Source organism: Arvicanthis niloticus, unplaced genomic scaffold (genome assembly GCF_011762505.2).
Source record: "Arvicanthis niloticus isolate mArvNil1 unplaced genomic scaffold, mArvNil1.pat.X pat_scaffold_1296_arrow_ctg1, whole genome shotgun sequence".
Lineage (NCBI taxonomy): Eukaryota > Metazoa > Chordata > Mammalia > Rodentia > Muridae > Arvicanthis > Arvicanthis niloticus.
This window is the reverse complement of record NW_023045285.1, coordinates 8742-36602: the sequence shown is the minus strand read 5'-3', so window position 1 is coordinate 36602 and position 27861 is coordinate 8742. Positions and strand designations below refer to the sequence as shown.

Sequence of the window (27861 nt, the reverse complement as noted above, 5' to 3'; positions counted from 1 at the left end):
CTACCCAGTATGTGTTCTTTTATGTTTTTGGAGATTACTGTGTTGTGAAAAGGCTTTACCACATTGATTACATTCATAAGGTTTCTCTCCAGTATGTGTTCTTTTATGACTTTGGAAATCACTGTGTTGTGAAAAGGCTTTACCACATTGATTACATTCATAAGGTTTCTCTCCAGTATGTGTTCTTTTATGTCTTTGGAGACTACTGTGACGTGAAAAGGCTTTACCACATTGATTACATTCATGAGGCTTCTGTCCAAGATGTGTACTTTTATGACTTTGAAGATTACTGTGTTGTGAAAAGGCTTTACCACATTGATTACATTCATAAGGTTTCTCTCCAGTATGTGTTCTTTTATGAATATGGAGATGACTGTGACATGAAAAGGCTTTACCACATTGATTACATTCATGAGGCTTCTCTCCAAGATGTGTACTTTTATGACTTTGGAGATTACTGTGTTGCGAAAAGGCTTTACCACATTGATTACATTCATGAGGCTTCTCTCCAAGATGTGTACTTTTATGACTTTGGAGATTACTGTGTTGCGAAAAGGCTTTACCACATTGATTACATTCATAAAGTTTCTCTCCAGTATGTGTACTTTTATGACTTTGGAGATGACTGTGTTGTGAAAAGGCTTTACCACATTGATTACATTCATAAGGTTTCTCTCCAGTATGTGTTCTTTTATGTCTTTGGAGACTACTGTGACATGAAAAGGCTTTACCACATTGATTACATTCATGAGGCTTCTCTCCAAGATGTGTACTTTTATGACTTTGGAGATTATTGTGTTGCAAAAAGGCTTTACCACATTGATTACATTCATAAAGTTTCTCTCCAGTATGTGTACTTTTATGACTTTGGAGATGACTGTGTTGTGAAAAGGCTTTACCACATTGATTACATTCATAAGGTTTCTCTCCAGTATGTGTTCTTTTATGTCTTTGGAGACTACTGTGACGAGAAAAGGCTTTACCACATTGATTACATTCATGAGGCTTCTCTCCAAGATGTGTACTTTTATGACTTTGGAGATGACTGTGTTGTGAAAAGGCTTTACCACATTGATTACATTCATAAGGTTTCTCTCCTGTATGTGTTCTTTTATGACTTTGGAGATGACTGTGTTTTGAAAAGGCTTTACCACATTGATTACATTCATGAGGCTTCTCTCCAAGATGTGTACTTTTATGTCTTTGGAGATTACTGTGATGTGAAAAGGCTTTACCACATTGATTACATTCATGAGGCTTCTCTCCAGTACGTGTTCTTTTATGTCTTTGGAGATGACTGTGATATGAAAAGGCTTTACCACATTGGTTACATTCATGAGGCTTCTCTCCAGTATGACTTCTTTCATGCCTGCAACAGTAATGGGCACATGTGAAAGCTTTACCACATTTATTAGCCTGATCAATCATTTTATCATTATGAATCAATTTTACAGTTGGTCTCATAATAAAGAACACTCAGATCTTATGCTTTTATCACTTTGATGTTCATGGTTGTACTTGAAAATACCTGTGATGGTAAGAGTATTTACTACATGGCTCACATTTATAACATCCTTTTTCTATATGAGATTTCTACATGATGCATTCATAGGTCAAAATAAAATGGAACAACTAAGAGCATTAAAACTCTGACTGCATTCTTAGTTTTTCCTGTAGTGTGCATCACACCACAACAGCACTGTGAAACAGGATGAACAGAAGAACTGCAAACTTCTAGTACCCATAAAGATTTTCTGCAGTGTGAATTTGGGTAAAGTCAGAAAACCAATTAATTGTAAACACCTATCATATTCAGAAAGTCTACCAAAGGCAGAATACTTCATATCTTCTCATTGTTCTGAAATAGACAGAAGTTGTTTTTTTTTAGTATCCCTATGCTCACATGGTTTCATCCATTCTGACAATTGATACCGCCATTAAAAAAGCAGAACAAATGAAGTGTTTCCACATTGAATTCACATGGATTGACTTTTTGTTCATTGTAGACATGACTAATGTTTCTCCAAAACAAAATTCATGATTCTCATAAACTGACAAAACAATAAACTTAAAAATTTCACTATAAGAATATGAGTGTCACCACCTTTATCATGGACTATTTGATTATTAGAAGGTTATGGATACATGTTTATCACTATTCAATGTGCAACATCTAAATATTATGAGACTATACAAATTGGTAGTTCCACAACACAGCTCTAATGGAGATACAAATCAATTAAAGGAATCTCTTAAGGCATTGTTTCCTTCTCTTCTTGCTTACAGAAATGCCTTGCAAACACCAATCAGATAACTGACATGGAGGTACATAGTTTTGGGAGAATATTATAATCATAGCTACAATAAAATGACTCATATTTTACACACTTGCTTTCCTTTAGAGCATCCAGATCATATTAAAATTTCCTCACAAGCATATTTGTATTCGATTAAACATTAAAATTACCTTTCATGGCCGGGTGGTGGTGGTGCACACCTTTAATCCCAGCACTTGGGAGGCAGAGGCAGGCAGATTTCTGAGTTCGAGGCCAGCTGGTCTACAGAGTGAGTCCCAGGACAGCCTGGGCTACACAGAGAAACCCTGTCTTGAAACCCCCTCCCCCCAAAAAATACCTTTCATGACGTCTAGAAGTTTGATGTTGTTCTTCAGTATGATGGACTTCCAAATTATAGCCTAAAACTAAGGTACAAGAAAATCAATGATATGGTATTGGAATTAGGCAAAATTCAAGTTACTCTGAATTTTCACAGCAATAAACCTGATTTATTCAACTCAATATTACTTGTTCTCTATTGAAATAAGAGATGATCATGAGTAACCCAGAAACATTTTTCCCTTAATTTGAGAAGAAAAAAAAATTCAGTCTTACCAATAGCAGTGAGGTTCCAGTAGGTCTCCAGCATCACATCTTTGTAGAGATTTTTCTGGGAAGGATCCAGCAAATTCCACTCTTCTGCAGTGAAGTTCACATGCACATCATCGAAACTCACTGCTTCCTAAAATATCACATACATGTATACAACACAAAGCCTGATACTGACATCAATACAAAGTAAAGTTATGCTTCCTGGACAATATAATCAAATAATTCAGGTGATTCCTCCACTTATTTTCTGACACACAAATTATAATATAATCACTATGTCAGTTTAGAAGAAACTTGAAATATTGACACTTGAACTCTTGAAACAGGGTTCACCTGTGTCACTCCTGAACCCTTAGAATAGGATATAGCCTTGCAACACAAATTGCAATTGAGAGGGATATGCAGGGAGAAACAGATCAACTGTACTGAGCAAACATCTGAAAAGCTGGATGAAAAATTACTAACTACAAAAGTGATGGGCAAGCTGTGTGTATTTGCTCATGTCTTTAATTGCAGAGGTACTGGCAGGTGGATATCCTTGAGCTGGATGCCAACACAGTCTATGCAATGAGTTTCATGACAGCAAAAGTTACATGTTAAGAAACTCACTCTGCTACAAAAATAAAGCAGGAAACAAAAGTGACAGAATGAACTCACAGTTCTTTAATGAAGTTACTGCAAAGAATTATGCATTCACTGCAGTACTGTATTCATCTTGAAAAACATGCAGTGAACCAGTTTAAACAGCAACATTAATTAAATTTTATGAAAAGGGAATGCATGTGTAAACAGTTAAAAATTGACAGATGAAAATATTAGTAATATATATGTTTTGTTTTGTTTGTTTTTTGTTTTTTTGTGTGTGTGTTTTCGAGACAGGGTTTCTGTGTATAGCCCTGGCTGGCTTTGGAACTCACTCTGTAGACCAGGCTGGCCTGGAACTCAGAAATCCTGTCTCTGCCCCTCAAGTGCTGGGATTAAAGGCGTGCAGTACCACCACCCACCAGTAATGTATACGTTGATCAGAAATAAAGAATGCAGTTCAGGAGTTATAGCTCAGGAGATGAAAGCTCTTGATGGTCTTCCACATAATGGAGGTCAATTTCTGGCATACACATGTGGACCAACACCTGTCCATTTCTTCAAGATCATGAGTTCTGAGGCCATCTTCTGACAACAGTAAAGATGAGGCACACATTCATATTCATGTACCCAGCCATAATACACTTATTTATTAAAAAATTTCACAACAAACATAAGAGGCAGAACATCATACACCTGCAATTCAATGAATCTGAAGCATCAGATAATATTGATGACATGAGCAGAAGCCATCTGGAGAAATAGAATATAATTTATGCATTTGGCTGAATTTCAAAATGAAAGAGGTGGATGAAGAGCAGCAAAAAATCATGTGCTTATTGAACAAAAACATGTCAGGTGGCTTATGTGGTTTCTATATCTACAATCAGAACAGGAATTGCTTAAGAGAATTTTGTTCTAGAAAATCAAAAACAGAATGAATAAAGTTAAAAATATAAAACCACCAGGTTTGCAAAATAGCATAGCATTGAACGGCAAATGTGTGCACAGTATCTTATGTGATTAGGGACTGAGTCCAAATGGGGAATGTATGGGAGCATGAGAAGAAAGCTGAAGGATCAGATTCAACCACAACACTGGAGACACCCAGAACAAAATTTATCCAGTGTAAAAGAAATGCAAAGATAAAGCTGGAGCAGAGACTGAAGGTGTGGACAATGAAAACTCATTCAATTGGAGACCAACATGGACAAGCTTGAGTCTATGACATTATTAAGAATACTCTGTGATGCTCCCACACAGGAGCCTTGCATAGTTGTTCATTGAGAGGCTCCACCCAGCAGCTGACTGAAATAGAAGCAGAGATTTACAGTAAAACATTGCATGCACCTTGGTAACTCTGATGGAAGAGTTGGGGGAAGGATTGAGTGCCCTGAACAGGATAGAAATTCCACAGGAAGACCAGCAGACTCAATTAACCTTGACCCTTGGGGCCATTAAGAAACTGAGACAAAAACAATAACACTCACAGGTGGACAAAGGACTGACGGCCTGTAAGTAGCAGATGTGCAGCTCAGTCTTCATGATGGTCCTACAACACCTGTATCAGGATCAGTCCCTAAAGCTGCTGTCTATCATTGGAATCTGTTTTCATAACTGGGCTGCCACGTCTGGCCTCAGTGAATAGGATGCACTTAACCCAATAGAGACATGATGCACCGTCATGGATTCCCAGGAGATCACACCCTCTCAAAGGACCAACAGGAGATACAGGAGGAACTCTGTAAAGGCAGGTGACTTAAAGTAAGGACTCCACTAATTCAGAGCCATTTTATTTATAACAACTTGAAAGTGGAAATAATCCAGATGCTGTTCAACCAAAATATGGATATAGAAAATGTATTTACAAAAGGAAAAACTATTTAGCTATTAAATACAAGGGCATCATGAATTTTGCAGGCAAATGGATACAGCTAGAAACTATCATCTCGATTGAGGTAACCCAAATCTAAAAGCACATGCATGTATGTACTCACTTACAAGTGAATAATAATCATAAAATACAGGAAACCCACACTACACTCCATAGACACAAAGAAACTGAACAACAAGGAAGGCCCAAATGAGCATGGTTGAATCTCACTCAGAAGGGGAAGTAAAGCAATAATAGGAGGCAGAAGGAAGAGAAAGAACTGCATGGGAGGAGAGATAAGAAAGGGAAAATCGGGGAGAACCTGCAACAGGTGTGGTGAGAGACAAGAGAGGGCTAGAGGGGGAAATGAATCAAAATCTGCAGCTGGCAGGAGGTAGGAGGGGGTACATTTAGGATGTGTCAGAGACCATAAATAAGTACCAAGGAGTCTAAGGTTGATCTTAGCTGAGATGTATAGCAGTTAGATATGGACCCTGAAGAGGCCACATCCTGCATCAGGCAAGATCCTTAATGGAGAGTTAAAGACCCCAACCAATCCAAAAATCTTTCTACCCAAAATTTGTCCTGTCCACAAGAATACAATCTACAACATAGATTCTGTACAGCAGCAAAATAACGTTGTTGTTGTTCTAACTTGCTAGTCTGCTGCTGTGATTGAATGCTCTGAGCAAAAGCATCTCAGGTAATAAGTGGCTGTTGTACATGGTTCTGTCAGATCACAGTCCATCATTTTGGGAGCTTAGATTAGAAACTGAAAGCAAAAAGTATAGACAATTAACTCAGCCATTCTGGATCTATGACGGGGTTGAAGACCTATGGTCTCATAGCCAATCCTGGCTATTTACCTTGGGAGAAAAGTTTTGAGTGGATGGTTTTCAGCTGACATTCATTCTAAAGCCAAGGAAAAATCCAGGTTCAGAACTAAGTGTTTTAGTTAGGATAGATGACAGAGGTTTTGGTTAGTCAACAAAATGATGGACTGGGTATTAGGACTATCTTGTACCTCACTGGTACAAACTGGCATAATTATGCTCTAATTGTATTTTGAGAGAAAAGTTTTTTTTTTTAAACAGGAAGGGTGATATGTAAGAGAAACTAAGGTGGGAAGGAGTACCGAGAGGAAGAGAAGGAGTAAGGAGAGGAGGAGAAGTAGGAGAGTAGAAGCTAGGTGATGAGAGAGAGAAGGGGGAGGACATGGAGGCAAATGTTCACATGTCTCCACCAGTCAAAAATAGTTAATATATCTAGGTTGAGTATTGGGTTACACTTCTGATTCAGCATTACCAAACTTATAATGTCTTTAATTAATATTTTTTTAAAAAGTGTATAAAAGCAAAAAATAAATAAATAAAATAAATGGCATGGGATAGGGGTTTTCTTGGGGAAGGGCATGGGGAAAGGAGATGGCATCTGAAATGTAAATAAAATATACAAAAATAAAGCATGGACAAACACTGTCTCCTGGCTTGCTCTCTTGCTTGGTCACTGTCTCATGCTCAGCCTGCTCTCTCATCCAGCCCAGGACCACTTGCTTAGGGATATTGCCATCCTCAGTGGAGGCGCCTTCCTAATCAATCATCAACACTATCTCTCACAGACATAGCAACCAGCCATTCTGATGAGGACACGCCCTCGATTGAGGATCCTTCAGATGACTGTAGCTCTGAAATGCTGAGAACTTAAGACAATTATGACACAGACACAATAATAAATGAGGAAGTTGTTATAACCCCAAACCAATGAACTAACCATATCAATTACAGGAGCTTCTCCCACCACAAGAGGGAGTTGGAGTTGTGGCTGAGCAAGGACAAAATAGGGAGGGCATTTGGCTTAGAGCAGGGAAGAATACACTGGAATGGGGAGCTCAGAGGCTATGCTGACCTGGGGTGAGCATCTTTAACTCTGGGTTGCCAGGACAGTGCTACCAAAGAGGAGGCTAAAACAGCTGGAAGGTGGACAGAAAAGCAGATTGTACCACACAACTGGAAATGGCCACCAACAAAGGACAGGATCTCTGGTCCAAGGAAGATATGCTAAATTTGTGAGAATCGATGAAGAACAACCTTCTATCTCATGACAGCTCCAAGTTCAAAACTACAGAGTCACACATGAACTGGTCAGAGTGTAGTTCATGAGGTGGAAATTGAGGTCTTTGTCTTTCTACCCTTTAAAATAAGGTAGGCAGAGCCTGATTTTGCCCTGGATGCTGTCTTGAAGAGCTCTCTGTCATGTACTAGTCAGTTGGTCTAGGTCCTGTTGTTAAGAAAGATTTAACCCAAGGTGTGGGGCTAGTAACTAAATCCATTAGGATGGAGTCTGTCTCATTTCCTCAGTGAGAGAATGATAAAGTGCCACACACAATACAGACAGCCACAAGGGGGCGGTATAGGCTACCCAGCAGATTCCTCCACTCAGACAGAGGAGAAAATGAAGACAGGATGGCAGCTGTGAGCCCTGTAGCAGGGCTCCAAGTCTTCTCTAACCTTCCCAGAAATTAAGACCAGAGAAACACCATCCACTATACCAGGCTCTGGAACATCTTTGAAGCACTTTGGGGCTGCGACTCTCTAGTGTATCCACTGTAGCAGGGTTCCAGGTTCAATTTAGTCATCTCCCTCCACAATACTCAAGAAAAACCTGAAAACCAAGGCACACTATCTCAAATCTGGCAGACAAGCCACTGACATAGAAACAATGGTGCATCTTAACAACCGGCCTTTCAATCCTTTAGTTGGGAGTTCTGAGCGTTTTGGGGTTCCAGTCAATGCACTAAAATGTTATGTCCACATCACAGAGGCCCCAACGACCAACAAGGAGCCTATTGTAATGCAAACACATGGAGGTCTTTATTATGAGCTCTGTAATAAGGATTCTTACCAGTCAGCCTAATGTGAGATCGAATCTGAGAGACCAAGTCTAGGGGTGCTGGGTATTTATTACAGTTACAGCAAGATTGGGACATTAACACACAGGTCAGCAACTTAATATTTTAAAAGCTGCATGACTGGCATAATCTGCAGGAACAAACCAAGGGGGTAAAATCATCTGACAACCATGATGGGTAGGCTAACTTTTTTTCTGTATGTTTTATTAGTTATCTGTATGAAGCTTAACCCTGCAGTTGTACCTTGACTGGCTGTTGACAAGGAGGGCTTCTCATAAGATATTTGCTCAAGTGGACTTTGTGCAGTCTCTAAAACAGAATTGATTGGGCTTTACAAACTAATCTTTGTGCCTGAGGTCCTTATTATTGAAACATGCTCCTCTTCATGCACAAGCCATGCATGGAAGTAGAAAAGGTAGTTTGTCCAAAGACCAACCTCACTATCTGTTACTGCACTGTTTGAAACTGTTTTTCTGAGCAGGTACCCCACAGCTCTGGAATCTCAAAAAAGTAGGGTTTCAAAGGTAACTTCAATATTACAGTTTCTTTCTTTGTTTGTTTTTTTCGAGACAGGGTTCCTCTGTATAGCCTTGGCTGTCCTGGAACTCACTCTGTAGAACAGGCTGGCCTTGAACTCAGAAATCCGCCTGCCTCTGCCTCCCAAGTGCTGGGATTAAAGGTGTGCGCCACCACCACCCTGCAATATTACAGTTTCTTATTCTAGTATCGGAGATCCACACAAGAGATTGGGTCACTTATCCAGCTCTTCCCTCTGTAGCACTCTAGGTTTGCTTGACTCCACTTTACTGCTGCTGCTGTTCTTTCTGCTCATCCCATGGGACTGACATCTTCAATATGCTGGGTTCTTCCCCTGCAACTGAGATTCACTGTTTTCCTCTTGTACATTCCCTTCACTGTGCCAAGCCTTAGCTGCTCTGCATGACAGATTCATTTATGCCTTTAAAACCAATACCACCTGGGTGATTCTCAAACATGATCAACTCCAGGCGCACAACAAGGGACAACCTTGGCTATCTCTGGAACACAGCTTCTTTGTCCTCTCAGAAAACACTCACCAGAAGATTTCACCTCAGTGATGCTGGTTTCTTCTTCATCACCACTAATTTTTTAACTACAGCCAACCAGCATCAATTGTCTCAGTCGTCCCTTCTATTCTTTTCTCTAACAGCAGAGCCACATGGACAAAGCTGCTGAGTTCCTCTGCTTGCTGGGGCTGGAACATGGCCCCTTCTATTACATCATCACCAGCTTCATATTTTTCAACAAGTTCACTGCCTAAGTTTGCTGTGCTTGAACTTGCTCTGTAGATGAACCTTGAACTCAAATCTACATGGCTCTGTCTCATGAATGCTGGGTAATACATGAAAACGATGACCAGGTGAAAATTGAAAGATATGAAAATTTATAAGGGGTAGGGGAAGTTTTTATGACCCCTAGAGCTGAGCCAAGAATGCAGGTCAGCCAGTTCACTAGCTCCAGGTTCCAGGAACCAGCTGACCACAAAGAAAGCAGAACTAAAAATACAGGTCAGCTGGGTTGTTCTGGGAACTGGCTGACCACAAATTAGATGGTTGAGCAAGATTACATTCTTGAGAAAAATATGTACAAGATGTTTCCCACATGACTGACTGAATAATGAGTTGGGACTTTTCACTATTTTTATGATGTTCTTTCTTGGTTTCCCATTCACACCCCTGGTTTGTGTTTTATTCATTTAAATTCCCTTCTCCCCCTGGCCTAGATATCAACACCCCTCATTATGAGTCTTGACCTCAGCCTGGCTGATTCCTGAAATAAAGCCTCTTTCTGTTTGCTGGCCTCCATTTCCCAAGACTAGAGTGAGGGTCTCCCCTTCTGGGGGTTTTTCAATAATAACGCCCAACATGATACAGTTCTCCTTTATACAAGTCTGGGGTGTGTCCATAGGTCTGCCAGCCAGTAACTGAAGGCAGCTCCAGTCATGCCCCTGCCTAAGATTCACAGTTGCCTCCACATGCTCACTGGTAGCCTGGAACCTCTGCTTCCACCCACCTGACACTGTACCTGGAAGCTCCAGTCATCTCCCTGTTCTTTGGCAGTGGTGATTGGATCACGTCGCATGGTTTGTGATGTCAGAAGGAGCCCGCTGATGCCACCGAGACCCCGTGCTCCTCCGGGATCACCACAGCAGTGGCAGTGAAGGTCTCCGGGCTGGTGGGGAAGGCAATCAGCTCCAAGGGGATCTCTAAACACGTGGTGAGTGCGCCGGCCCCAAGCCTTCATGGGAAATGTAGTCTCTGGCCGGACGCCATGTTGCTTTTTCCTCGCGCCATTATGGGATATGTAGTTTGAAGGCCAGCCTTCAAACTTGGATTGAGTTTGCTACACATATGCAGTTAGTTCTCCAACAGCCATTTTGGCACTAGTTCTTATGGGAAATGTAGTCTCAGGTCAGCAGCCATCTCTGTGTAGCCCTAGCTGTCCTGGAACACATTGTGTAGACCAGGCAGGCCTTGAACTCAGAAATCCGCCTGCCTCTGCCTCCCAAGTAGTGACATTAAAGGCATGCGCCATCAATTATTAATCATTATTGGCTATTGATTAGAATTGATTATTGATTATTGGTTAGCATTGACTGAAGAAGTGTAGGTTACCCTAAAACTAATTATGAGCCCAGGCTGACCTCAAGCTCACTGACCTCGAGCTCTCCCGTGTTCTCCACCCAAGCATTGGAATTCATGCACCACCACACATGGCCCCAAAAAGGAATTTGTTTTTGTTTTTGTTTTTTGAGACAGGGTTTTTTGTTGTTGTTGTTTTGCTTTTTTGTTTTTCGAGACAGGGTTTCTCTGTATAGCCTTGGCTGTCGTGGAGCTCACTTTGTAGACCAGGCTGGTCTGGAACTCAGAAATCCGCCTGCCTCTGCTTCCCAAGTGCTGGGATTAAAGGCACTGCCAGGCTGAAATAAGTACTTACTAATACCAGTTTTAAAACACAAAGAAACAAACAATTCACCTTTGTTTTATAAAAAAAAAAGTAGGGCAAGTACAAAAAACAAAACACTGCCCTAGCCGGACAATGGTGGCCCACGCCTTTAATCCCAGCACTTGGGAGGCAGAGGAAGGGGGTTTTCTTAGTTCAAGACCAGCCTGGTCTACAGAGTGAGTTCCAAGACAGCCAGGACTATACAGAGAGACCCTATCTCAGAAAAAAACACACCACCCTGTTCAAACTCCTTTATATATGTAGGTTGTCAAAAGAATCTATAACTCAGATTAAAGGTGGATGTGCACATCTCAAAAGAGCAAGATTAATAAAGGGTTTCTTACTTCAAAAGTTGTAATTAAGAAATATGCCCCACAGCAAGCAGGGTTTGAGTTAGGGTTAGGGGATTAAACAGTCATTGTTAGGGTTAGGATAAGTGTTTTTAGAATTAGGTTTAGGAGGTTAGGAAACTAAGAGGTGAGGGTTAGAATAGGATTAGGTTCAGGGTTAAGGTTAAGGTGGCCACCATTATTTTTAATGGTCCTGAAGACCCCCATACTCGGGAGACCCTTCCTCAAGCCTCCGGAATCGCGACCACCCAAAGATCACAAGAAACCATACCTGGATGCAATCAGCAGAGGTTTATTAGGGAAAGAGCTGGCAGCCAGCGGTCTGACCAGGTACTCGCGCTGGAGTCAAGGTCCGACCCTCTCGGCCAGTCCTTGGAGGGTTTTAAAGGGAAAAACCACAAACCAGGGGAGTGGGATGGGGTTGTTAAAGATACAAAACATGAAAACAGTGGAACAATTCAGAGGTATTCACTCTAAATGATTAGTGTCATGTGGAAATCGCCCTGCATTCTTCTCAAAAATGTGGTTTTTACCATGCCATTGTGCCCTATCCGGCCATTTCAGATTGCTATCTTTACTTTTTCCGGCTATAGGGCTAGGGCCCCACCTAGGTGGTAGCATCTTTATCTGTAATCAGGAATGCCTTCCTGCCTTGGGCGAGGCTTGAGGAATGTAATCCAGCAAGTGTCCTTCACCTGGAATGTGAAGGCCTGAAATCTTATTTTCAGTTCTGTAAGGCAAGAAATCTACACATATTTCATAAAATGGCCTTTATAATTTTTCACTCTACAGTCCCACTGTGTCAATATTATCCCTATTACACAAAGAAGAAATATCAGGCCAAAAAGTATTCATTTTATATCTTAATAGTTATTTTATTCTCATTTTTATAGCTTCTCTCATATTTATAGAAAGACTTCTCAAAAGACTCTAAAAGTTTTTCCAGCCATTTGCCTCCAAAACTAGCAAAGGAAGCAAAGACTTTGATATTCACAGAACCCCACAGATAATCAAAAGATAAGTTGCCAAGAGCCACACAGCCTGCTGCCAGCAGAGAACATTTATGCTACCCTATGCTGGGTCTCACTGTCAGCTATTCCTGCAGTTAATTTTCCACTGAGATAAAATGCCCTTCAGTATTCTTCTGCTCTAGACTGGTTTACTTTCTGCCCAACATAAAACTGTGCTTACTAAAGATTTCTATGTGAAGTTTTCACTTGACAATGAAAATTTGGAAACAGGAATCCCAGAGAAGCAATAGACACAAATTCATGGCTTATTAAAATTGACTTTTTATTAATTATATATAGAATATACACATGAGACATGGTTTGTTATTCACATCATATACTTAATAGCCAATGAATTGCAAGTAAATTAAACTTGTTAACTTGACCCTAGTTCATTTTGTTCCTGATGAAAATAACAATTGATATGAAAGGACAAAAATATATTTAATCAATATATCCACACAGGTACAATAAATATAAAATGATAATATGGGTCTGAATCTTTCCTTGGAATAGGTAACATGTTTTAAAGAGTTTACTACTCCTAGATCAGAAGATGTTATTAATACTGGACATTGTCCTCACTCATACAATACTAACACATCTATGACTTTAATTATGATATATACATATTTTAAATTTTATGCAGGCATAAACATGTTAATAACTTAAAAGATATTTATATTTGGTAAATCTTCTTTAAAAACAGATAAATATCCAAAGATAGGCAGATCCAGCACAGGGCTTATCTTATCTTCTAAATTAAACCACAGCCATTTTCATATCTTTAGCTCGGTTAAATTAAAATAATCACACCAGGGCTTTTTAAATGTTACCAAACCTCTATCAAAAAACCTCTATCAAGAAAAATGACATGGCTGGCCAGTATCTGTACAACTTGGAAAGGTAATAACTACTTAGGTAATATAAAGTTGTCTCCAGATGTACTGAGGAAAGTATTTTTAATGTGACTGATTGCAGGATGTCTACAGTCTCAGAAGAAACACTCTGTCAATTTTTTGTATGTAAAATGAATTATTTCAGTGTTATCCTAGAGTGAACTATGATAATTTTGAAATGTGGTGCCACTGAGAACTTAGAAAGAAGGAATATAAATTGCTTATTTCTCAGCCCTGAATAAATATTCTCACAATAGATTGTGAATTTTTTGTTAAGCCTATTGTAGGCTATGGTATTAACATTTATAAAATGTTAGAATGATCTAAAGATGTAAATGGTTTTGATAAGGGAGTTATATATAGATTACGATGGAAATTTCCCAAGTGAGAAGAAAAGAAAGCATACAAAGCCATTGGAAGTTCTGAAGGAATAAATGAGGTATTTAAGGCACTTAGGTCATAAAATTTTGGAAAATACCTAATGGGATTAAAGTATCTGTCTTCAGATCAACATTTATGACAAACTGGCTATAATCTAAGTTTTATCCTATCCTGTGTCCAGTGTACATTGAGGAGAGTCAAAATACAGGGATGATTCCCTCAGAGCTTCTATGGGAAGTCACACTCAGTCCAAGCAAGTATATCAAGTAACATTCACTAAGAGGAAAAATAGTACAAAGAAAAGCTTGAATATACAGAGATTCATCAGAAGATCAAGTTATAACCTAGACAAGAAATTTCAATGGACCTTAACAGAAGGTCAACAGAAGTTGATTTTGCTAAATGTGTAATCTTAAGCAGGCATATGTAAAGTGTGATCACTTTCAGAATGCAGTGTGTCTCTTTAGCAAGTGAAGGGACAAGAGTCCTCAAAAATTATGTTTGATCTTGTGAAATGTTATTTAGAAAATAAATTCCCACTCTTGATTCTCTTTGTTATATATAGATGTATCACAAAATCCCAGATGAAAGAAAAGCCCTTTGCTTTCTTCAGCATGACATGGTGTGCATACAGCTGAGGAAAACTGAACAGCCTTATTAAACACTGAGGCCAAACCTAAAAGCTATATTTACTAACTATAGAACAGCATCTCACTATCAAAGAGGAATTCTCACTAATAGACTGTGTCCTTCACTACAGTAACCATACATGCTCCCTGATGTAAATGTGATGTAGGAGCAGCAGGTACATGCTCTTCAAGCAGGATTCTGATGAAGCAAACAGCTGGCTCAAGTTATATCCTTTTGTGAAGGGCTATGAAATATTGTCCAACTCATAATAGATGCACATTTCAACTTATAAAACATATCCCATGTTAAAAATGATGCTAGGAGTATTTCCTCAAAATTTAATTCTTCATATATTACACAAGATTGTAATAGAAGAGAATCCGTGGTTGAATATAAACTTGTAATGGGTTGTCCAAAATTCCTCAATATTATTTCACCAAACTACTGGCCTTATGTAGCTGCCTGTGTCCATGAATCAACTGGGTTCACCTGAAAGTGGGGATGGGAATGAAAGGGGACGGAGGGCGAGAAGAGATGAAGCCAAGACAAAGTTCTCTGATCAAGGCTCTAAGCTTTAATGTTCAGCTCTCAATTTAAAGGGGAAAGCCCAACCCCAAACCCCTCCTGGTTTCAGCTGGAGATGAATGAGTTAATCCATAATCCATTTTTGGTCATGGCCAGAGATGTCTCAAGGCAAGCCCAAGGGCAGTTCTGCTTCTGTGTTCTGTGAAGCTAAGGTGGGTAAATCCACCTAGATCCTATCACTTGGTCTGTTGTGGTAAACAAGGTCTCTCAGGCCTGCTCAGGGCTGGGAGAAGGGCACAGCCTTACAAGAAGGACAAAAATATCAGTCTTCTAACACCCAATACAAAGCATGACATTGTTTTTTAGTTGGGACTCTTGCCTATTTTCTTCCTATAATAAGCTTAATGCTGCCCTAATTATGTTCTTAACTATATCCTGAATAGAAATTATGATGGTCCTATCAGTCTGGCTTTTGTGTATTGTGGATGTTACCTGACTCACCTAACAGAATCCTTCCATGTGTGCTGCCTTCCATGACTGTCTTATTTATAATCTTTGTCATCTCTTTTGTTTTATTTTGTCCCCTTAGAAGGACTCTTCTCTGAGGCACCATAACTGCTGCTCTTTCTATATCACCCCTTTGGTCAGTTTAACAATCTAGAAGAATCCATTGTACAAACACCAAAAAGGACAGATATCCTCTCAAAGGTGACTGCAGTTCCAGCCCACTCATATTAATTTTGTCACAGCATCACCAGTGATAGATTCATGGAAAGACAGGAGAACTTGTGAGAAACCTGAAGAATGGGAAAGGCTAAACACAGGAATATAAGACACATTGACATACAACCGTTTCTTCAAATGAGATAAGGAAGGTAGCTCAGGCATTTGTGGTGGCCATGCAAACCAGAGGATCTGAATTGCAAACCAGAAAATTTGAATTACATAAAATGGACCCTTGAAAAACACCTGGCCAGGCAGTGGTGGCTCATGCCTTTTAGCACTTGGGAGGCAGAGGCAGGCAGATTTCTGAGTTCGAGGTCAGCTTGGTCTACAGAGTGAGTCCCAGGACAGACAAGGCTACACAGAGAAACCCTGTCTCGAAAAAAAAAAAAAAAAAAAGGAAAAGAAAAAAAAAAAAAGAAAGAAAAAGAAAAAAGAAAAGAAAAACACCCAAGATGCTGATTGGAACTAATATTCTGTGTGAGTTATGGATTACATGCAGATCCATTGAGAAAGCTTAGGAATGAGGGAATCTGTCGTACATATCTCCCTCTGTGACTTTGATATATCTATTCCTTTAACACATCTGGATCTATCATATTGTGTGTACACAGACTATAAAAATCCCCAGCACAGCTGCCATCAAGTAGACACACACACCCCACTCAGACAGACACACACATAAAAACCACACCCACACAGACAAACACCCTGACACACACACACAAACACACACACCCCACTCAGACAGACACACACACACATAAAGAAAGACACCCACACAGACATACACCCTGACACACACACAGACACACAGACACACAGACACACACACAAACGCACAGTACATTCAGACAGACACACACACATAAACACACATGCACACACAAACACACATACCCTGACATGCACACACAAACACACATACCCTGACACACACACACTGACACAGACACAGCTCAACACACACACACACACACACACACAAACACACACACAAATGCACACAATACTCAGATACACACACATAAACACATAGAGTGAACACAGACACACAAATAAAAGTTCCTACAACAGGAGGAACTTCACTGTATTCTGTATTTATATAATTTCCACGGAAACTGTCGTGAGATGTTCTCTCATTTATGTAAGTTGAAATTTAAAGAGAAGGACCAATTTTGTTTACATCAGGAGAAATACAGAAATTTTATGCTAAATCCACAAAGTTTAGGATATTTGAAAACTACAATCATTATACAATATTCTTCTGCAGTGAAGTTCACGTGCACATCATCGAAACTCACTGTTTCCTAAAATATCACATACATGTGTACAACACAAAGCCTCTTACATAACTACAAAGTAAATGTATGCTTCCTAGACAATGTAATCATATAATTCAGGTGATTCCTCCACTTATTTGCTGACATAAATTATAATAATCACCATGTCAGTTTAGAAGGAACTTGAAATATAAGGCTCAACTATCTCACTTCTGGTCTTCTTTGAATAGGATATAGCCTTGCAACACAAATGACAATTGAGAAAGATATGCAGGGGAAACCGATCAACTGTACTGAGCACACATCTGAAAAGCTGTATGAACGATTACTAACTACAAAGGTGATGGACAAGCTGCCTGTATTTGTTCATGTCTTTAATCACAGAGGTACAGGCAGGTGTATGTCATTGATGGATGCCAGCACGGTCTATGCAATGAGTTTCAGGACAGCAAAAGTTACATGTTAACAACCTCACTCTGTTACAAAAATAAACCAGGAAACAAAAATGATAGAATGAACTCACAGTTCTTTACTGAAATTCCTACAAAGAATTAGACATTCGCTGTAGTTATGTATTCATCTTGCATAAACAAAAAGTGAACCAGTTTAAACAGCAACATTAATTAAATTTTACTAATAGGGAATGCATGGTTAAACAGTTATAAATGGACAGATGAAAATATTAGTAATATATATGTTTTTTTTTGTTGTTTTTTCAAGACAGGGTTTCTTTGTATAGCCCTGGCTGTCCTGAAACTCACTCTGAATACCAGGCTGGCCTTGAACTCAGAAATATGCCTGCCTCTGCCTCCCAAGTGCTGATATTAAAGGTGTTCTCCACCAACGCCCAGCAGTAATGTATATGCTGATCAGAAATAAAGAATGTAGTTCAGGAGATATAGCAAAAGAGTTGAAAGACCATGCTCGTCTTCCACATAATGGTGGTAAATTTCTAGCATACACATGTGGACCAACACCTCTATTTCCTCATGATTAGGAGTTCTGAGGCCATCTTCTGACATCAGTAAAGATGAAGCACACATGATATTCATATCATGCACCCAGCCATAATACACTTATTTATTCAAAAATTTCACAACAAACATAAGAGTTAGGCAGAAAATCATACACCTACAGGCAAGGGACCTAGAGTAGGAACTTCACAAAATTCATAGCCATCTTATTTATAACAGCTTGAAACTAGAAGAATCCAGATGTCCCTCAACCAAAATATGGATATAGAAAATGTGGTTATTTTTAAAATTAAATACTATTTTGCTATTAAATACAAGGACATCATGAATTTGGTAGGTAAATGAATACAACTAGAAGCTATAATCCCAAGTGAGGTAACACAAACCTAAAAGCACATGCATGTATGTACTCACTTACAAGTGAATAATAATCATAAAATACAGGAAACCCACACTACACTCCATAGACACAAAGAAACTAAACAACAAGGAAGGCCCAAATGAGCATGGTTGACTCTCACTCAGAAGTGGGAATAAAACAGTCATAAGAGGCAGATGGAAGAGAGAGAACTGGATGGGAGAGCAGATAAGAAAGGGATAGGAGGGTCAGGGACAGGTGTGATGAGAGAAAAGAGAGGGCCAGAGGGACAGAATATTGAGTTGAAATCTGCAGCTGGCAAGGGTGGAAGGGTGGAGGCATCTATAGGATGTGCCAGAGACCACAAATTGGAGGGCACCAAGGAGTCTATGGAGGTGATTTTAGCTGAGATGCATAGCAGTGAGATATGAACCCTGAAGAGGCCACATCCTGCAGCCAGGCAGGATCCCCAGTGCAGAGTTAAGGACACCAACCAAACCAAAAACTATTCCACCTAAAATTGGTCTTGTCTACAAGAAATGCAGGCACAAAGATAGAACAGAGACTGAGGGATTGACAAAATGTACCCTGTCGAACTTGAGACCCATCACAAAGGCAAGCACTAGTCCCTGACATTAGTAAAGATACTTTGTTATACTTGCAGACAGAAGTTTAGCATAATTGTCTTCTGAGAGTCTCCATCCAGCACCTGACTGAAACAGATGCAGAGACCCACAGCCTAACACTGGAGAGGGCTCAGGGAGACTTTGGAAGACTTGGGGAAATGATTGATGGCCTCCAAAGGAACAGGAGGTGCATAAGAAGACCATCAGAGTTAACTAACCTGGACCCTAGGAGACTCTCAGAGACTCAGTCACCCACCAAAGAGTATACACAGGATGGACAGAGGTCCCCAGTATATATGTACTACATGTGCTTCTCAGTCTTCACGTGGGTTCCCCGAACAACTGGAGTGGGGTATGTCCCTTAAGGTGTTGCCTGTCTGTCCACACTGTTCCTCATACTTGGCTGGTCTGTCTGAACTCAGTAGGAGAGGATGTGCTTAACCCTGCAGAGACTTGACATGCCATGACTTTGGGATACTCAAGTGGTCCCCACACTCCCTGGGGAGAAAAGAGGAGTCAGGTATGAGGTACTGTGGAAGATGGAATGGGGAGGGGGTAGTAACTGAGATATAATGGAATATATAAATAAATGGGAAAAGAGAACAATACATATAAATAAAATAAAAATGTAGAAATCAGCATATTAGTTTTAAATTTAGCCCTACTCAATACAACCTTCCATCTTATGAAAGCACCAAGTTCAAAACTACAGTCACATATGAACTGGATAGATGGTAGTTCAGGAGGTGGGAAATGAGGTCTTTGTCTTTCCACCCTGTAAAACAAGTTAGGCAGAGCCTGATTTTGCCCTGGATGCTGTCTTGAAGAGCTCTCTGTCATGGATTAGTCAATAGGGCTAGAAGGATTTAACCCAAGGTGTGGGGCTAGTAACTAAATCGATTAGGATGGAATCTGTCTCATTTCCTCAGAGAATAACAAATTGCAACACACAAAATGGATAGCCTCAAGGGGGCAGTACAGCATATGCCAACCCTTGTATAGAGGAGAAAATAAAGATAGGAAGGTAGTTGTGAGCCATGTAGCAAGATTCTAACATCCCCAGAAATTAAGACCATAGGCACACCATCCCCTACACCAGGCTCTGAAACTTCTTCCAAGCCCTTTGTGGCTTCAACTCTCCAGTGCATCCACTATACTGTGCTCCCACATTCACTTTAGTCATCTCCCTCCACAGATACTTAAAAAAAAAAAATCTGAAAACCAAAGCACACAGACAAAAGTCTGACAGACAAGGAACTAACACAAAGAACAATAATAACACATTTGTTACTCTTTTTTTTTTTTTTTTTTTTTTTTTTTTTCTATTCGAGACCAAGTTTCTCTTTGTAGCCCCGGCTGTCCCAAAACAAACTCTGTAGACCAGGCTGGCATCAAATTCAGAAATTCACCTGCCTCTGCCTCCCAAGTGCTGGGATTAAAGGCGAGCACCACCACTGCTCAGCAACAATGACTCATCTTAGGCAGCCTTTCAATCCTTCAGCTGGGATTTCTGAATGCTTTGGGGTTCCAGTCAATGCACCAAGAGGTTGTGCCCAAGTCACTGGCACCCCAGAGACCACCAAGAACCTATTGCAATGCTAATACACAAAGGTCTGTACTATGAGCTCAGTAACAAGAATTCACACCAGTCAATCTCACATCAGGTCCAAATTGAGAGACCAAGTCTAAGGGTCCTGAGTATTTACTGTAGTTACAGCAAGATTGGGCATTAACATACAGGTCAGCAACTTAATTTTTTTAGAAATGGCATGTCTGGAATAATTGGCAAGAACAAAACAGGGGACAAAACCATCTGACAATTATAATGGGTAGGCTAACCTATTTTTTTCCTCTTTAAGATTTATTAACCTATATGTAGCTAAACCTTGCTGTTGTACCTTGACTGGCTGTTGATAAGAGGGTTTTGTCATAGGATGTCTGCTCAAGTGGACTTTGTGCAATCTCAAAAACAGAGTTGGTTTGACTTCATAAACTCATCTTTTTGACTAAGCCCCTTAATATCAAAACATACTACTGTTTACCTGCAAGCCATGCCTGACAGTAGAACAGGTACTTTATCCAAAGACCTACCTCGCTGTCTGTTACTGCAAACCCTAATATCAGTTGCCCTTACAACTGGCACAGAATACCAGTGGTAATCACCATTGGAAAAGAATACTAGTGGAAATTACTTTTCCCCCTGTGCATGCCTCTAAAGATACTGCAGACCATCCCCACTTGCCCTTTCTTTCCTGCCTCATCGTTGTATCATAGCTCCCACTTGGGCAGATAGTTCCTGTTCACCCACATGCCATGCCAGAAAGGACACAAGGTAAACTTTCCATAGATCTACCACAATATTTCTTATCCCAAATGCAATTTTCACAATTTTACTGTACTAAACACCAGAAGCAGCCTAACCTTGCTAATGACAAAGTCTCCTTGTAGATTACTAAGTACATCTCTTTCTGCCCACATCTTCTCCCAACTTTCAACATTAGCAAGCATTCCCTCTGGAACATAACAAACAAACAGGTCAGTAAAAGAGGCAGCACTCAGCCAAGGCTCTCTGCAAATCCATACATTAAACAGTAACCCAGGAGCAAAACTGCCACCCAAAGAAGATAAATCCAACATCAGCAACCAAATCAATAGTCACTTCAAACCCAGAGGCCTAGACACCAGCATTGGAATATAATAAATAACAATCAGAAAAATATGTCAGCAAAAAGTCCAAGCTATCCTATCACAGCAGGTCCTGAGAAATTAAAATGCAACAGATATGGTACAAAAGAGGTTGTTTGGGGGCAGGGAGATGAGTGAGAATCTGGGGAAGGGATAGAGATGCACAAGAGGACCAGGCAGACAGACAGGGAGCAGAGAGACATGAGAGCATAGAAAGAGAATAGAGAGGGGCATGTGAAGAGAACAGAGACAGGGAACAAACAGAGCGAGCTGTATAGCTGGTGGTCTGTGTATATAAAGCACACCTGACAACAGCAGCAGGTGATGGAGGCAGGGAATGACTTAAGCAGTTGCTAAGTCCCTGAGAGCAGAGCATTGAAATTACCTGTGCACTGACACCTAGAGACAAGGTTCACCCACAGAACAGGAAAGGAAGACAGAGTCTCAGGCATTAAAGATGAATACGACAATGGATACATCATCCGAAAATGTGGATTTTAAACATTTTCTGGCCCTATACAACCAGGAATTCTGCAACATGTGAGAAGGGAAATACTACAGATGACTGGAATAGAGAAAGGTGACTATCAGCCCAAAGGTCTAGAAAATATTTTCAATGAAATCATAAAGAAAATATTTTGTAAACTAAAGAAAATGCCTGTTAATGTACAAGAAGCATCCAAAACACCCAACAGACTGGAGAGGAAAAAAGTCCCTTTACCACATCATAATCAAACACTAAATGTAAAAAAATAAAGCAATAGAAAAATCTGTAATAAAGAAAATTAACAAGCTGGGTGGTGATGGTGCAAGCCTTTAACCCCATCACTTCAGAGGCAGAGGCAGGCGGATTTCTGAGTTCAAGGCCAGCCTGGTCTACAGAGTGAGTTCTAGGACAGCCAGGACTACACAGAGAAACCCTGTCTCAAAAAAAAAAAAAAAAAAAAAAAAAAAAAAAAAAAAAAAAAAACCTAAACAAACAAAAAAACAAAACAATCAACAAAAACTAAACAAAACAAAAACAAGTAATGTATGAGAGCAGATCTGTTAGATTTATGCCTGACTTCTTAAAAACAGGTTTTGTTTGTTTGTTTTTCTGAGACAGGGATTCTCTGTGTAGCCCTGGCTGTCCTGAAACTCACTCTGTAGACCAGGCTGGCCTTGAACTCTGAAATCCCCCTGCCTCTGCCTCCCAAGTGCTGGGATTAAAAGCATGAGTCACCACTGCCCAGCTATACCTGTCTTCTTAATGTATACTATAAAAGACAAAAGAATTTGGACCCATGTGCTGCAGAGTCAGAGAAATCACCCTTGTTTCTACAGGAAAGCAACTGGTCCAAATGCTTTGGGCAGATTCAGAATCAGCCATGACAGTGAAGTTACTCAGAGGTCACCTCCGGATCTAACACATGAGGGACATCACCAGGGACCTCACAGGTGGTCACATCTGGCTAATGCTTTCCATGCAGCCCCAGAGAGGACCCAGGACCCCAGCTCCCACTGCTCAGCCGCCTGCCCCTACCCGTTGAGGGCAGTGATCCTGTGCTCACCATGACTCGATTTCAGGGCCTCACTGAGATCTCCTCACAGCACCCACAGCAGAGCTGAGAGCAGGACACAGATGACCATTCAAGCCTGCACAACAAACTCGAACTTGAAGAATGGCACCCGGAAGAACCCTCCTTCTTGTCTGATTGGCAGGTCTGCCTGGGAGCCTTGATTGGCCAGTGAGTCTTACCACTCCTCAAGGTTAAATTGTGCTTCCAGACCAAGGTCAGACCTTTTCCAGAGCTCAGGAGTAGTTTGCACTCCATCAGCATTTGTTTCTGTCTTCAAAGAGGAATCTCACCCCACCCAGACCTGCGGGAGAACCCAGCATTCCAGCTCTGGCTGTTCAGCTGCCTGCTCCTCCCCTCTGAGAGCAATGATCCTGCACCTACCAGGACCTGACTCCAGACCTTACCTGAGCTTTCCTCACAGCACTTGCCTTCTTCTTCCTGTAATCAAGGTGAACAGCTTTCATAGCCCAGTACTCAGTGTGCCATGGAGGTATCAATCTGACCCACAGGAGGAAGAATGTCCTGGTTATTTTTTAGCATTCTATCTAAACTCCACCTGAGTTACTTGTCAACAGCTAGGTATTCTCCTTTCTGCAATTACGTGGCAATAGCCACATAGATCTGGCCCACTATAAAGGTGGCTGCTTACCCCTTCCTCTCTCTATTGATATCTTGATCACTCTTTTTCTTGCCCTCTTATGTTCATTAATTCCCCAGTCTCTCCCATTCCCTTCCCACCTCTCTCTCCACATGCTTATGCCTGGCCTCTACTTCTCTACTTTCTGCCTCTCTCTGCCTTTCTCTGCCTCTTAACTCCCCTCCCCATGTCCTAAATAAACTATATTCTATACTGTACTGTCTTGTGGCTGGTCCCTCAGGGAGAAGAGATACCTCAGCCTGAGGCATGAGTCTGCTGAGACATCCCTTTACTCCACACCTCCCCTCCACACACATAGAACACATTCTGTCTCTCTTAAATCTGTGGGGGGCTGGATACCTGGCTGTCATCAGATAACTGTGAGGTAGAGTTTTAGACAGAATGCTAACACCATTAACACTAAAGAGGAGTTTTAGGAAACAAGAGACTTATTTTGTGGCTTCATGCTGGGCTCAGGGAAACTGCAGCTTCCTTTCACCAGATGACAGTTATCAATCAACCATAAAGAAAGCCAAAATAATAAGGGAAACACAGTTGAGCACTATTGGTAGCCAACACATCTTCATCAATGGAAAAGTGAAGAAAAACCAGAGTTGTATTAGTAGAGGTTCTGTAGATAAACATATCTCAAATCATAGAGAGAATGAATCTTTCTAAGTATGTAAAAAGGGGATTTAATAGAATGCCACAATAAATAAATAAATTCTCACTCCCGATATTCTTTTTGTCATATATAGATGTATCTCAATATCCCAGATGGAAAAAAAGCCCTTTGCTTACTTCAGCATGGCAGGGTCTGCATACAGCTGAGGAAAACTGAACAACCTTATTAAATACTAAGGCCAAATCTAAAAGCTATATTTACCAAATATAGAAGACCATCTATATTTATATATATATAAATATATATATATATATATAACGATCTAAGTGTACTTCTCTCTAATAGACTGTGTCCTTCACTACACTAACCATGCCTGCTCCCTGATTTAAATGTGATGTAGGAGCAGCAGGTACCTGCTCTTCATGCAGTCTGATGAAGCAAACAGCTGGCTCAAGTTATATCCTTTTGTGAAGGGCTGTGGAATATTGTCCAACTCATAATAGATGCACATTTCACCTTATAAAACATAACCTATGTTAATAATGATGCTAGGAGTATTTCCTCAAATTTTAATTCTTCATATATTACACAAGGTTGTAATAAAAGAGAATCAGTGGTTGAATATGAACTTGTAATGGGTTGTCCAAAATTCCTCAATATTTCTTTACCAAAATTTGACTTGTCCACAAGAATACAATCTACAACATAGATTCCGTACAACAGCAAAATAACCCTTTGATACCATGTTGTTGTTGTTGCTGTTCTAACTTGCTAATCTGCTGGTGGGATTGAATCATCTGAGCAACAGCATCTCAGGTAATAAGTGGTTGTTGTATATGGTTCTGCCAGATCACAGTCCATCATTTGGGAGCTTAGATTAGAAACTGAAGGCAAAAAGCATGGACAAACACTGTCTCCTGGCTTGTTCTCTTGCTTGGTCACTGTCTCATGCTCAGCCTGCTCTCTCATCCAGCACTGGCCTACTTGCTTAGGAATATTGTCAGCCTCAGTGGAAGAGCCTTCCTAATCAATCATCAACACTGTCTCTCACAGACATAGCAACCAGCCATTCAGATGAGGGCACGCCCTCGACTGAGGCTCCTTCAGATGACTGTAGCTATAAAATGTTGAAAATTTAAGACAACTATGACACAGACACAATAATAAATGAGGAAGTTGTAACAACCGAAAATGAATGAGCTAACCATATCAATCACAAGGGCCCTGCCACCACAAGAGGGAGTTGGAGTTGTGACTGAGAAAGGACAAAATAGGAAGGGCACCTGGCTCAGAGCACTGTAATTGGGGGCTCAGAGGATGTACTGACCTGGGGTGAGTTTCTTTAACCCTGGGTTCCCAGGCCAGTGCTACCAAAGAGGGGGCTAAAATAGCTGGAAGGTAGACAGAAAAGCAGATTGTCCCACACAACTGGAAATGGCCACCAACAAGACAAGACCTCTTGTCCAAGGAAGATATGCTAATTTGGTGAGACTTGATGAAGAATGAACTTCCATCTTATGACAGCTCCAAGTTCAAAACTACAGTCACATATGAACTGGGCAGAGGGTAGTTCAGGAGGTGGAAAATGAGGTCTTTGTCTTTCTACCCTTTAAAATAAGGTAGGCAGAGCCTGATTTTGCCCTGGATGCTGTCTTGAAGAGATCTCTGTCATGGACTAGTCAATGGATCTAGGTCCTGTTGTTAAGGATTTAACCCAAGGTGTGTGGCTAGAAACTAAATTGACTAGGGTGGAGTCTGTCTAATTTCCTCAGTCAGAGAATAACAAATTGCAACACACATAGCAGACAGCCACAAGGGGGGGCAGTAGAGGCTACCCAGCACATTCCTCCACTTGGACAGAGGAGAAAATGAAGACAGGATGGCAGCTGTAAGCCCTGTAGCAGGGCTCCAAGTCTTCCCAAAAAATTAAGACCAGAGGATCAACGTCCACTATACCAGGCTCTGGAACATCTTCGAAGCACTTTGGGGCTGCGACTCTCCAGCGTATCCACTGTAGCAGGGTTCCAGGTTCAATTTAGTCACCTCCCTCCACATATACTCAAGAAAAACCTGAAAACCAAGGCACACAGACTCATATCTGGCAGACAAGCCACTGACACAGAAACAATGGTGGATATTAAAAACTGGCCTTTCATTCCTTAAGTTGGGAGTCCTGGGTGTCTTGGGGTTCTAGTCAAAGCTCTAAGATGTTATGTCGAAGTCACAGAGATCCCAGTGACCAACAAAGAGCCTATTGTAATGCAAACACATGGAGGTCTTTATTATGAGGTCTGTAATAAGGGTGCTTGCCAGTCAGCCTCACATGAGATCAAAACTGACCGACCAGGTCTAGGGGTCCTGGGTATTTATTGCAGTTACAGTAAAATTGGGACATTAACATAAAGGTCAGTAACTTAATATTTTAAAAATTACATGACTGGCATAATCTGCAGGAACCAATCAAAGGGGCAAAATCATCTGACAACCATGATGGGTAGGCTAACTTTTTCACTGTAAGGTATATTAGTTATCTATACCCTTCAGTTGTACCTTGACTGGCTGTTGACAAGGGAGGTTTGTCATAGGATGTTTGTTTAAATGGACTTTGTGCACTCTCTAAAAAAAACTGATTGGGCTTTATAAACTCATCTTTGTGCCTGAGGTCCTGATTTTTGAAAGATGCTCCTGTTCAACCACAAGCCATGCATGGCAGTAGAAAAGGTAGTTTTTCCAAAGACCTACCTCACTATCTGTTACTACACTCTCTGGAACTGTTTTTCTGAGCAGGTACCCCACAGCTCTGAAATTTCAAAATATTAGGGTTTCAAAGGTAACTTCAATATTACAGCTTCTTGTTCCAGTATCTGGGATCCACACATGATCCTCTGTGCTCCTCAAGAGATTGGGTCACTTCACCAGCTCTTCCATCTATACCACTGTAGGTTCTGGTTACTCTACTGCTGCTGCTGTTATTTCTGCTCATCCCATGGGACTGACATCTTCAATATGCTGGGTTCTTGCCCTTTGACTAGGATTCACTGCATTCCTGTCATACACTCCCTTCACCATGCCAAGCCTTAGCTGCTCTGCATGAGATTCATTCATGCCTTAAAAACCAATACCACCTGGGTGATTCTCACACATGATCAACTCCAGGTGCACAAGGTACAACCTTGGCTATCTCTGGAACACAACATCTGTTCCTCTCAGAAAACACTTACCAGAAGATGTCACCTCAGTGGTGCTGGTTTCTTCTTCATCATCATCACTAATTTTCTAACTACAGCCAACCAGCATCAATTGTCTCAGTTGTCCCTTCTATCCTTCCCTCTAAAGCAGAGCCACATAGACAAAGCTGCT

General features: G+C 40.7%; 1 protein-coding gene across 1 annotated transcript; it reads right to left on the bottom strand.

Annotated features, from left to right (window-relative positions):
• Positions 1-26546, bottom strand: LOC143433949 (uncharacterized). Its single transcript, XM_076706263.2, has 5 exons — positions 26458-26546; positions 2892-3018; positions 2635-2695; positions 1032-1369; positions 1-947 (listed from the first exon to the last, which is right to left on the bottom strand). Exons 1-5 carry the CDS (start codon positions 26470-26472, stop codon positions 1-3), a joined length of 1488 nt encoding a protein of 495 aa, XP_076562378.2. The 5' UTR covers positions 26473-26546.
• Positions 26547-27861: the final 1315 nt, after the last annotated feature.